This window comes from Phaethon aethereus (assembly GCF_964289735.1).
Source record: "Phaethon aethereus genome assembly, chromosome: 25".
NCBI lineage: Eukaryota > Metazoa > Chordata > Aves > Phaethontiformes > Phaethontidae > Phaethon > Phaethon aethereus.
The window spans coordinates 935573-948059 of record NC_138601.1 but is presented as its reverse complement, the minus strand read 5'-3'; the positions used below and the strand labels follow the sequence as shown (position 1 = coordinate 948059).

At 52.8% G+C, this 12487-nt stretch overlaps 2 protein-coding genes across 2 annotated transcripts; both read right to left on the bottom strand.

The window, feature by feature from the left end:
* Window positions 1-4164: 4164 nt before the first annotated feature.
* Window positions 4165-4479, bottom strand: LOC309413393 (feather keratin Cos1-1/Cos1-3/Cos2-1-like; the record flags this gene model as incomplete). The annotated part of the gene is made up of 1 exon (XM_082010513.1): window positions 4165-4479. The coding sequence occupies one exon, from the start codon at window positions 4477-4479 to the stop codon at window positions 4165-4167; it is 315 nt and encodes a 104-aa protein (XP_081866639.1).
* Window positions 4480-11399: 6920 nt separating this feature from the next.
* On the bottom strand, window positions 11400-11702 carry LOC309413392 (feather keratin Cos1-1/Cos1-3/Cos2-1-like; the record flags this gene model as incomplete). Its single annotated transcript, XM_082010512.1, has 1 exon — window positions 11400-11702. The coding sequence occupies one exon, from the start codon at window positions 11700-11702 to the stop codon at window positions 11400-11402; it is 303 nt and encodes a 100-aa protein (XP_081866638.1).
* Window positions 11703-12487: the final 785 nt, after the last annotated feature.

Below are 12487 nucleotides of genomic sequence, written 5' to 3'. Positions count from 1 at the left end.
TTGGGATGGGCTGTTATTGAGTTTGCAGGAGGTGGTCCTTGAATATTAACCAGCTTTCTTGGGGCCCTCTGGCCTCCACGGCCTTATCCCATGGGACTCTTCCAAGCAGATCTTTAAAGAGACAGAAGTCTGCTCTCCTGAAGTCCTGGCTTGTGAGCTTGCAAGTTACCCTCCTCCCTGCCCTCAGGGTCCTGAACTCCACCATCTCAATGTCATTGCAGCCCAGGCTGCCTTTCATCTTCATGTCCCCACAAACCCTTCCTTCTTGGTGCGTATGATGTCCAGCAGACCACCTGTCATCCTTGGCTCCTCTGCCACTTGGGTGATGAAGTTGTCGTCCTTGTGGTCCAGGAACCTCCTGGCTTACCTCTGGCCTGCTGTGTTGTCCCTGCAGCAGACATTGGGGTGGCTGATTTCTCCATGAGGACAAGGGCCTGTGAATGACTCACATGCTCCTATCTGACTGTAGAGGGTCTCCTGCGCTGGTTGTTCCTCGTCAGGTGGCATATAGGTCACTCCAATGTCACCCTTACCTGTCTTGATTGCTTACCCATAAGCTCTCAGGTGGCACATCATCCATCCCCAGGCAGAGCTCCACGCACTCCAACTGCTCTCTCACAGAACGGGCAAGTGCCTCGACTTGTCTTCTCACTCTCTGCTTCTAATAGAGCCTCTATCCCTCCAGTGCAACATGCCCGTCATGGGAGCCATCCCACCCCGCTTCTGTGATCCCAGCATGATCGTTTCCCTGCAACTGCACACAGAGCTCTAACACCTCAACTTTATTCTCCGTACTGCGTGCATTAGTGTACAGGCACTTGACAGAGGCATCACAGCACGTTGAGTTCTGAGAAAGCCCAGGCAAATTCAGACCAGACCATAACTTGCATGGTTATCAGAAACTGATCCAAGAACGAAGGCAAGGACAAGGAAAAAAAAAAATCTTTAATTTAGTTGTCTCGAATTTGTAGCTCGCTTGCAGTGAGACACATATAGTCGAGTAGATGGATGAATGCCTGGGGAACGATGGACGGATGGTTGTACGCCTGGCCGTATGGAAGAAGAGAGCGTGAGGAGGTGGAGGGAGAAGGAAACTGGCACTGGTAAGCCGAGGTCGTGAGAAGAGCCACCAGACTCAGGGAAAGACTTTTTGTTGAAAGGTTATTGCAGCTCATATTGCAGTGTGAAACCTCACTCTGACATAAACTCCATTGGTAATCTTGGAGCCATGGCAAAGAAGAAGAGGATATTTGGCAGACACAAACAGCTGCTTTACATCACTGTCATGACACAGATACTCTGCTTCTTGCTATGCCTAGCAGCATAGCCACTGCGTTTTGTGGTCATCAACTCCCAGATGCCTCTGCTGCTGGTGCAGTGCCTTCTCTGCTCCAAGAACAACATTGACCATTATCTACTGTGATGTTGGGCCTCTCCCAAGCCTGGCCTGTGCCAATACAATGCTCATTGAGACTCTTGGCTTTCTGGTGCCCTTCCCCATCACCCAACGCACACTGCTTTTCAAGACAGTTTTCTTCATCTGTATCACCTTTGCAGTTCTCCACATAGTCCCTTGTCTTTCAGCCACCTGGAGGCTTTATCTGCTTGTACCTCCCATCTCACGGTGGTCCCCATCCTCCATGGAGCTGTCATCTTCATGTGTCTCAAACTCATGGCTCGCTCGTCCTTTAGTCTCAACAGAGTGGAGTCCACCGCCAATACTCTCCTAACACTTCTGCTGAATCCTTTCACCTGTACCGTCAAAAACAAGGAGGTGAAGGCAGCTCTGAGGACAACGGCAAGGCAGTGAAAGGCGACTTCAGCCTTAGCAAAGGTTCCCTGACAGCTCAGAAAACACAGCCCAAATGCTGTGTTTGTGGAACTTCAATACAGCTGCACTTTTACATTAAACAAAGACCATGGTTTTTAGTCTTCTATCAAGACAGCCTATTGCAGAGCCTTCTTCTTTAGTTACATCCATTTTGACATAAAGAAGAGGACATATTGAGCAAAACATACAATTTATATACTTTTCAAACCAGTGTGTTGTGATCTGGCCTAGCATAGTTTTTCGGAGAAAACGAGATGCTCTGTGGACAATGTCCTTTTCAGATGTTGGTCTTGTTCTCCTTAACTGACATACACTGCAGGCAGGGAATAGCAAAGACAACATCAACATTTTAACTTGTTGTCTAGAAGGATTTTGTCATGATGTAGAGAAATGAACACCCCCAAAGTATGAGTCAGTGGGTCCATCTAAGACTTGTATCCTTGATGGCAGATCATTCTGCCCCAGAAGCATCTGTTGATTTTTGCCATCATCTAGGCACCAGGTAGATTATGGGCAGAAGTTCTCGGTCCCAGGGTCAGAGCTGGGGCTGGGGCCCAGGCCAAGGCTGGACTCAAGCGTGGCCCAGGTGAAGGCTCCCTCCAATGACTGCCTGGGAACTCCTGGGAGGCCAGGAGGACAATAGTAGCTCTAGCCTGACACAGAAGCACCAGGGAGGGGAATGACCCTGTCCTCCATCCTGGTCCTCTAGTGCTGGTGGTGTGTGGGGTCTGTGTGAGGGCAAACCCCCCACACCACAGGGCCCCAGGGTCTGCAGATGTGAGGAGACCCTGGCCTGTGTGTGGGGAGCAGTGGTGCTGCACAGAGCTCAAGGGCCACCTCAGCCCCAGGGCTCTGGGAATGCTGAAGGAGCTTGGGGTGGCACCCAAGGTGCTTGTGGGAAGGCACCTCAACCTGTGCCCTATGGCTGGTTTGGCGCGTGCCCTTTGCCACTGAGAGACAGCTCATGGACCCTGCTGAGTGCAGAAGCAAATCCCACTGTCACTGCCGTGTCTCTGTGGAGCTGGGGGGATCTGCTCTCAGACAGCACCTTTCCACACCAGAGCTGGACTGTGGCACTTGCGGGACCGTAGAGTTCGTGGGCCTGAAGAAAGCTGCTCCATGCTTGGGGAAGTCAAGGCACCACAGAGCATCCATGTGTGGTTGGCCACCAGTCACTTTGCTGGGCCTGCCTTCACCCAAGCAGGGGTTGGGTTCTCTGGGACAGGGGCTTCCCGCTGTAGCTGATACCAGTACTAACTTGTAACCACCTCAGCTCAACGCACGTAGCCAACAGGTGGGCCATGCCAGATGCTGTGCTGAAGGGTGATAGGGCTGCCCGGGGAAGCTCTCCTTGCTGCCCATTCCCAGACGTGCTGACCATGGGTCTTAGATCAGGTGATGGAGAGGAGGGACAGGGGGAGTCAAGACTGCAAGCCATCCCCAAGGCTATTTACCCATTCCCAGTTCCATGCATCCTTTGGAAACATCTTCTTGTGAGTCTTCTTGCCCAGCACAGCTCCACCCAAAGCAAGAGGAGCACTCTTCCCCAAGAGCTTGTGGGACTGCTCACCTCCCAGGGGCCTCCCACATGCCCACAGTTCCCCTCTGGAGGACAGCCCTTGTCAGGATTCCTGTTCACATGACGTGCTCCAGGGCCAAGGGGCTACTTCTGAGCAGAGATGCAGCAAGGCAGGGACTGATGGCCATTGGCTGTGGTGTAACTAGGGTTATCTACCTCAGCTTCAAGAGGCAATGCCTGAAAGAGGACTCACTGCAGTGACTCCCACCCTCCAATGCCTCTAGGAATGACAAAGGGTCTTCCTGTGCCCCCACCTATTTCCCCTCCAAAGCAATGGCTTTCTTCACCAGCAGGCAGTCTGCAGATGGAAGGACCACCTAAGAGACACAGGCAGCATTGCAGCAAATTTTTAATGCATTTAAAGAAGGAAATGAGGTCTCTCCAATTGGCAGTCCAGAGTGTTGGAGAGCAGCAGGAGGAGCCGGAAACCTGTTTCCGTATTCCTGTGGACCTGCCCCACAAAAGGAGACAGGCTAGCAGGTCCCTGCAGGCTGCTTTCTGGGGTCCTCACAGCAGGCTTTGAGGGGAGCACAAGACAACAAAGAAAAGAGAGGAAAAGGATGAGCGGAGGACAGGAAAGGAAAATTTTGGCCACGTTTTCAGAGAGCCCAGGTTGGTCCCTTCAAGATTGCCCTTGCAGGACAAGTCAGAGAAGATCAGGTGCTCTTAAAACAACGACACGAAGTTTGATCCTCTGTCCAGCACCATGTTCTGAGTTCCTGGGATGCCTTATCCAGTGCTGTTTCCAGCATTTTTAGCAGGGGCGGCAGCTACTGCCACAGTAGCGGCTGGTAATGCAGGAGAGGTCAAAGCACCCAGAGTTGATGGGGACACCATCACAGCTGAGGATGCTGCCAACAGCAGCGGAGGTGGAGGATCCCACAACAGTGTTCTGCGGGAAGGAGCTGAGGATGGGGCCGGGCAGGGTCACCACCACGGGAGGGGGCTCAATCACAACAGTGGAGTTCTGGCACTGCCTGACACAGGGCTCATTGCAGCTGTTGGCCAGTGGTGTTGGGCCACAAGGCTGGCAGGGCTGGCACGGCTGGCACTGGTTGTAGCAGGACATGTCTTGGGGTCCACGGTACGCCTGGGAGAGAGGGCAGGGAGGAAGCAAAACATGGGGTGCATGAGGAGCAGCCTGTCACCACACCATGAGGGAATCAAAGGAAATCTGCAGGGTCGCGAGGTGGAGGCTGTGCAGAGATGTATGAGGGCTTCTTGGCCTCGTCCTGCCAGTGCCCAAAAAGAGCCACCAGCTCCTATGTGGCTACTGAGCAGCCCCTGAGTCCAGAAGCCACCTCAATACAGTCCCAACTTCCACACATGTCTGACCATCTCCCCGCTTCCCTCTCTCGCGACAAGGAGCCCCAAGATTTCGCACAGAGAAAGATGGTGTCCGCTGAGAGGTCCACTGAGGTGAGACGTCCTTTTGGAGAAAGGAGAGAAGGAGAAGGGCCTTCAGACTCACCTGGTTCGCAAGGAGAAGGAGGCAAGAGAAGTGGATGAGAGAGCGAGGAGCTGGGCTGCCTTTTATCATGGACCTTTACTGCCCCAGGCTGCCAGAGGCATCCCTTATACAGGTGACTATTTTCTGACAAGCTCATCTTGAATGCAAAACATCCCAGCTGAGGCTACGGGCTGTGCTTTGGCTTCCCGAATGGCTGGTTTTTCATTTCCTGCTTTATGCCAGGCACAGTCCCCAGTGACGGTGTCTTTTGCCTGACAGGATGAGAGGCCCAAGCATTTCCGGAGCAAAACATCTCAGCGTGGCTGGAGGACACATTGCACGTGCTGGAAGAGTCCAGTAAAGGACACTCAAGACAGACTAAACAGCTGGCTCAGGAAACACACATACACACACACACAAATCTCAACCTCAAGTCTCCTGCAGTTAATTGAGAAGACTCATGACACCCAAAGGGAGGCTGTCTACACTGTGTCCAGGGCCACTGCACACGTGTTGGACTTGACAGGGTCATCTTCTGCATCCAAGGACAGAGTGCTGCATCCAAGGGTTGAGCGTGGCTGAGGGAAGACTGACCTGCACTCAGTGAGAGCGGGAGATGCAGCTGCTGAGAGCAATGTGCCCAGCTGGAGCCCATTCGCCCACACACAAGCTCTTGCGCTGCTCTCTGCCTGTCCCTGAGCACTGTGGGCGTGGATATGGGGTTGAGCCATGGGATGGCGGTGCTTCTAGGCTCTGCTGGGACAGGTGAAGCAAGCCATGCACATGTGACCAGGCGTGTAGGCCCTGCTGTGAGCTTATGCCAGCTGGGGAGTTCAAGGGCCACCACTGGTATTTGCAGGATCGGCATCTCCAGAGAGATGGTCCATGCTTTTTTGGATTCCTGTGTGTCGTTTACTTGTGTGCACTTCTAAGCAGCAACGCTTGTATGGATGCACGTGGGAGCACCAGTTTGTGCATGACTTTATGCTGGTGTGCATTACCGTGTGTGTGTGTGTCATTGTGTGTCCCTCATCACAAGGGAATGAGATCTGTCCAGGGAAGAGGCACCGAAATGCAGTCCCTGCCTCCTGAGCCCTCCTTTTCCTGCCCCTCCAAACCTCACACTCCGCTGATGCCAATTTCAGAGCCCAACAAGAACAGCTATGCTCCAGCTTGGATTCTGTGTTTAATTCAGTGTAATAAGATTGGGAGTGCCTCAGCGGGGCTGGCAGTCCCCCTTCCTTCCTCTCCAAGCCAAGACACATCTGCTCTTATGCCAGCTGGGGAGTTCAAGGGCCCCCACTGGTATTTGCAGGATCAGCGTCTCCAGAGAGATGGTTTGTCCCATTTATCATGCGCGTCTGCTTTTGGATGAGCTAAGTCCTGTGTTTGAGCTCATGTCTCTTCACTGACCATGGGAAGCCTCTGTAGAGTCCATTAGAATGTGTCCAGAGGTGGGCCACAAAAATGTTCAGAGGCTTAGCTGGAACACCTCTCCTATGAAGAAGAGCTGAGAGAGGTGGGGTTGTTCAGCCTGGAGAGGAGAAGGCTCTGGGGAGACCTTCTTGCGTCCTTTCATTATTTAAAGGGGGCTTAAAGGAAAAGCAGAGAAAGACGTTTTACCAGGCCCTCTAGTGACAGGACAAGGGGCAATGGCTTTAAACTGAACGAGGGTACCTTTAGATTGGACACAAGGAAAAATATTTTTTTTTCCGATGAGGGTGGTGAGACACTGGCACAGGTTGCCCAGAGCCTCAGTGGATGCCCCATCATGGGAAGTGTTCAAGGACAGGTTCGATGGGGCTTTGAGCAGCGTGATCTAGTGAGAGATGTCCCTGCCCATGGCCGGGGGATTAGACTAGATGGTCTTTCAAGGTCCCTTCCAACCCAAGCCATTCTGTGACTCTATGATACTGAGACTCCATGACTCTGTGATGAAAATGGTTCAAATGTAACAAAAATGGTTCCACAAGGTTCTTCCCTGCAGGGTAGTGAGTTTGGGCCGAAAAAGCCTCTGCATGAGGATGTCTTTGGAATCGAAGCTGGTCCCCTGGGGCTGGATCGACATGGCCCCGGAAGGGATCCTGGTTCATTTCATTCACATCCCCTTAATTGCCTATATTCTCTGAGACCGAGAAGCAAAGTATGGCACAAACTTCAGAAGAGGATCATTCTCCCTTGAGAGCTCATTTGGGCAGCGTGACCGGCAGGAGCGGAGTGCAGCAGCACTCAGCAGTTTTGGCTTCTCAACCCGGAGGCCCCTCTTGGAAGAGTGAGGACTACTGCTCAGGAGTGGAATGTGTCTGGCAAGGGGAGGCAAGAGTGTCTTTGCACATGCCTGCTAAACTAGGAAGGGGGACTTAAAATCGGTATAGAGAGGGCGGTCCACCATAGGCTGAAGAGAGGGGAGAGCACAAGGCGTGGAAGAGGTACGCATGGGGGACAGCATGGCAGGGGAGGCTCTCACACTTCCCCTGCGGTGCAGGTGCTGCTGTTGGTACTTGTCTGCCACAGGTCTCCTGTTCAAGAAGAGAAGGCCATTTCCAGGCAGTTGGGGAAAGCCTCACGGTCACAGGCCCTGGTGCTCATGGATGATTTTTACCACCTCAGTATCGGCTGCAGGACCAAAATCGCTGGGCACAAGCACACCAGGACATGGCTGGGGTGACTGGAAGACAAACTTTTGATGCAGGCAATCCATGAACGGACGAGGGGAGAGGCTCTGTTGGACCTGCTACTCACAGATGAGGAAGAACTGTTGCATGATGTTAAGTTCAAGGGCAGCTTTGCCTGCCGTGACCATGAGACTGTGGAGCTTAAGATCCTCAAAAGATTGACTGAGACAAGCAGGATGACTACTGGCCCGGACTTCAGAAGAGCACATCTTGATCTCAGCAGGGACCTACCTTCATAGCAGGAAGCCCTGGGAAACTGCCCCAGAGCGCACAGGGTCCCAGGAGAGCTGGCCAACTTTCAAGGACAGCCTCCACAGAGCGCAAGGATTGTCCCCTGCAATGTGTGGAAAAGTGAGTGAGGAGAAGCCACAGCGCATGTGGAGAGGACACTTGCAAGGGAGGTGAAGGGAATCAAGAAAGGCACCTGCGAGCCTACTGGCAGCAAAAGGCAGGCTAAGGAGATGTGGGCTCAGTCCTTGGTGAGGATGGGGAACTGCTGACAAATGACAGGGAAAAGCCTGAAGTACTCAACGCCTATTTCCCCTCAGTTTTTACTGCTATGGCTTCTCCTCGAGCCTACCATATTCCTGAGCCTCCACGCAGAGTCTAGAAGAATGGAAGAGCACCCACAGTAGAAGATGAAAGAATGAAGGAGCTCTTACTGCCACTTGGACATAGACAAGTTCATGGGATCACTCGGGATGCATCCAAGGGTGTGCAAGGAGCTGACTGGTCAGTCACTACTCAGCCTCTGGAAAGAAGATGGAGCAAATACTCTCAGAAGCCTTTTCTGAACTCATGAAAGCAAGAAGGGGCTTGGGAGGAGCTCACATGGGTTTCCTGAGGGCAAATCATGCCTCACCAACCTCATTGCTTTCTGTGAGGAGGTGACTGGCCCTGTGAGGAAGGGGAGGGGCACTGGCTGTGGTTGGGCCTCGATTTTAGCAAGACCTTTGACTGAACCCTCCTGGATCCACAAACATGCACCCCCACATGCACCCAGAGCAATGTACACTCACAGGCATGCACACTCTCACTTATTTGTGCTGATGAGGAATGTTTATTGTGTCCATTCAGGAAAATATGCAGTAAAACAAAAAATCAAAACCCACCACCTGATGAGTGTATTGGACAGAGTCCTACCACCATAAGCGCTTCTACCAGGAGTCCGCAAAGGCCCATCAGGAGCCGATTCCTGACATACACTGGCAGCAGCACCAACCCTGTCAGCATTGGCATGAGGCACCTCAGCCTGGCACTGGGTCTATCCCCCAGCACCAGCTCTGCTGCCCAAAGGTACCCCTGAGTGTTGGGATCACCCTGCAAGGGCTCGACCTTAAGGAGAAGGAGCTGTGGCACTGATAAGCTGGTAAAGAGCTGGATATCTGCACGTCTCGTCCTTGAGGAGAAGGAGCTGTGATAAACAACTAAGAAGCCTCAAAGGAGTGGAGGAACACCTGCAGGCAGCGAATCCTGACTGCATGAGAGGCACGTGGACAGCGCGTGATATTTTGTATATAGCCAATTACAATAATATGTGTAACAAGCTGTAACCAATAATGAGTGTGTGCGCAGCGACTAAGCAAAAATTATGATATATATTGGAGTCAGACAAGACAATAAACGGCTTCGGAATATAACTCCCGTAGAGTTGTGAAGTCCATCCTTCTCCTGCAACTCCTGAGCAGTCACATGCCAGGATTGTCACAAGACAATGCTGCAGCTCTTTCTTATCTCACCACCATGGGAAACTCACTTAAAGGCAGCCCTTCTGCCCCTGGGAGTCCTGCTACCAGCCACCTTAACCCCTTCTGCACTTGGGCCTCCTTGTCCTCGCTGGCAGATCACTCCTTGGTCACAAATTACCACTGCTGAGCAGTTAGAGTGTCCCCTTCAGCGCACACACAGATTCACACGCACGCGCCCAACCACACATGAGCTGCCACGCACCCAAAGAGCAACTCATACGCGTGCACTTATGCAGAGGTGTGTGCACATACATTTCCAAGGGAGTCCATGTCCACACAGACGGGCACAGGCACCCCCCGTACCAAGATGTACTTGCAGGTATTCAAGCACACATGCCTACACCTGTGCATGCTCCTGCACACATGTATATGCACACAGACGTACGTGCATGCTCCTCTGCACAGATGTACACACACACAAAAGCACACATCTACACTCACCTTTGCCCACATAATTATGCAGACCAGTCACACACATTCCTGCTCTCCTGCATGAAGGCCCATGCGTGTGCTGACATGCCTACACAGCTATGGACACAGTTGCCCAAACACACACACAAATATGTGCGTGAGTGCAACAATGCACACACATGAAGGAAAAACAGGAATCCTGACATCAGGTCTCAGCCCCTCTAGATGAATCTAGGCAAGTCCTGCAGACCCTACCATTAAGGCAACGAATCAGTCATGGGCCAACCCCATCAGCTTGAGTGAGCTCAAGGGTTTGGCAGTGGTGCAGTCAGCCGTTTTCTGCTGTAAGACAGAGAGAAAGCACATCAGAGTCAAAGCTGTCATGGCCCTGGCAGACATTGAGCCTCTCCACATCTCAAGACTGACTGCCATTCTTCCACTTGTACACTTTTGTCAAGGCATCTGAATTTTCGTGTAGTAACATATGAGACTGACGTGGTTGCCAGGGGACATGTCCACTGATCAGAAGGGATGAGATTTCCATGTGAAAAGATCATCTCCCGCAGTACAGAGGCCAATTCCTGAGCACAAATTCTCTGAGGGGACCAATGAAGCAGTCAAGAGATCTGTGCCTGCCTGTAGCTCTCTTGGCAAGCTCACACTAGTAACCTAATCCTTGCTGATCTTCACATGCTCCTGCATGCTCTGTTTCAGAGCAATTTGATGTCCTTCAGAAAGACACCGCTTCACTGTCCCCATTTCTGTGCTGACTGCCCTAGGCTCCCATATGCTAAGCCTCAAATTCCAGCCTCAAGGCATTCAGCACCATGGGAGACGTTTTGCTGTGACTCCTGCCCATGCCCACTGGCCATGGCCCCTCCAACGGGTGTTGGAGGGCAGAGGGACGTGGAGTAGCAGCTATGGGCCATCCCAAGTGTTGCTCCCTGCTTTACGACACTACGGTTCTGCAAAGCAAATCACCTTCTGGAGCCCCACACCCACCCAGCACAGCTCTGCACAGAGCAAGAGGAACACCCTTCCTCAAGAGCTCATGGGGCTGCTGCTCCCTCAGGGCCTCCTGCCTTTCTGGGAATTTGTGGGCAGGGACACAACAAAGCAAGGCCTGATGGTCACTGGCAGCGCAGCAGCCAGGGATGTCTTCCTCAGCTCCAGGGGATGGTGCCCAAAACTGGCCGCACTGCAGCGTGTCCAAACCTCCCATTCCCCTGTGAATGGAGAAAGGTCTCCTTGTGCCCTCAGCCCCTTCCACCCCAGAGCAACACCCTTCTCCCGTGGCAGCTTGGGGAGAGTCCACAGAGGGAAGGACCACATGGAGGCCAGGCTTGAATGCAGCAGAACTTTAATGAGTCGAAGGAGGGAAACCAAATCACACCAAGTGGTGGCCGCCAGTGCAGGGAGCCCCAGGGGGAGCCAACAATCTGCAGACCTTGGCCTTGGAGAAGTTCGTGCATGATGTCTCTCTGTCTGCTTGACCCATAGAGGGAGAGGGGACAGATGTTCTGCACCAGTCTGGCCTTGGTGGGACCTTGCTGCCAAGGGGAACTGAAGCAAACAATAAAAGGGGAATGAAAGGCAAATCCACTCAGCTAAACTGAAAATACACCCAAAATCTCAATCCCCTGCCCAGAAACATGTTCTGAGTTCCTCAAGGTGTCTCCGTGGGTCTATCCCAGGCACATGTTTATCACAGGAGGCATCTTCTACCATAGTAGCGGCTGGAAATGCCAGAGAGGTCACAGCACCCAGAGGTGATGGGCACTCCATCACAGCTGAGGATGCTGCCAACGGCAGCGGAGGTGGAGGATCCCACAACGGTGTTCTGTGGGAAGGAGCTGAGGATGGGGCCAGGCAGGGTCACCACCACGGGAGGGGGCTCAATGACAACGGTGGAATTCTGGCACTGCCTGACACAGGGCTCGTTGCAGCTGTTGGCCAGTGGGGTTGGGCCACAGGGCCGGCATGGCAGGCACTGGTTGTAGCAGGACATGTCGCTAAGGGTCCAGAGGTGCACCTGGGAGAGAGTGCAGAGAGGAAGCAGAGCACAAGGGTGAGTGAGGAGCAGCCTGGTTACCTCGTCACAAAGAACCAGGAGTGGATATCTGCAAGCAGAGCCAGGAACCACACGATCTTAATTGCCCTCCAAAGAAGAGCCTGGCCCGTAGAGGCGTTCTTGTAATTCATTAATCAAAAACCCCCTCGGCCTCTCTCTAAGCAGAACTCCCACCCGATTCCTTTTGTCATGACAAGGAGCTCCAAGCTCCAGCACAGGACAGAGCCAGTATAAGCTGAGTTGTCCATCAAGAAGAGATCCCACTTTGGAAGAGGAGGAGAAGGGGCATCAGACTCACCTGGTTCCCAAGGAGAAGGAAGCAGGAGAAGGGGATGAGGGAGCAGGGACTTGGGCTGGCTCTTATACCTGCCCTTCATTGCCGCAGGACCAGAGGCACCCCTTGCCGAGGTAACAATTTTCTGACAAGCTCATCTTGAATGCAAACCATCGCAGCTAATGACACGGGCTGTGCTTTGGTTTCCGACACTGTGCCTTTTCATTGCCGGCTTTGTGCCATGCCCATTCCCCAATGAAGGCTTCTTCTGAGCATGGGGATGAGAGGCGCCAGGATGTCTGGGGCACGAATGCAGCCGTGCAGGCAGAAGACTCATTTCAAACACTGGATAGGTCCAGAGCAGGCAGGTGACGTCAGCCCGTGTCACTCTGTTGGGACTGTTTGAAGTGCTGTTCGCAGGAAGAAGGTCCAGCCATTCTCAGCTGGA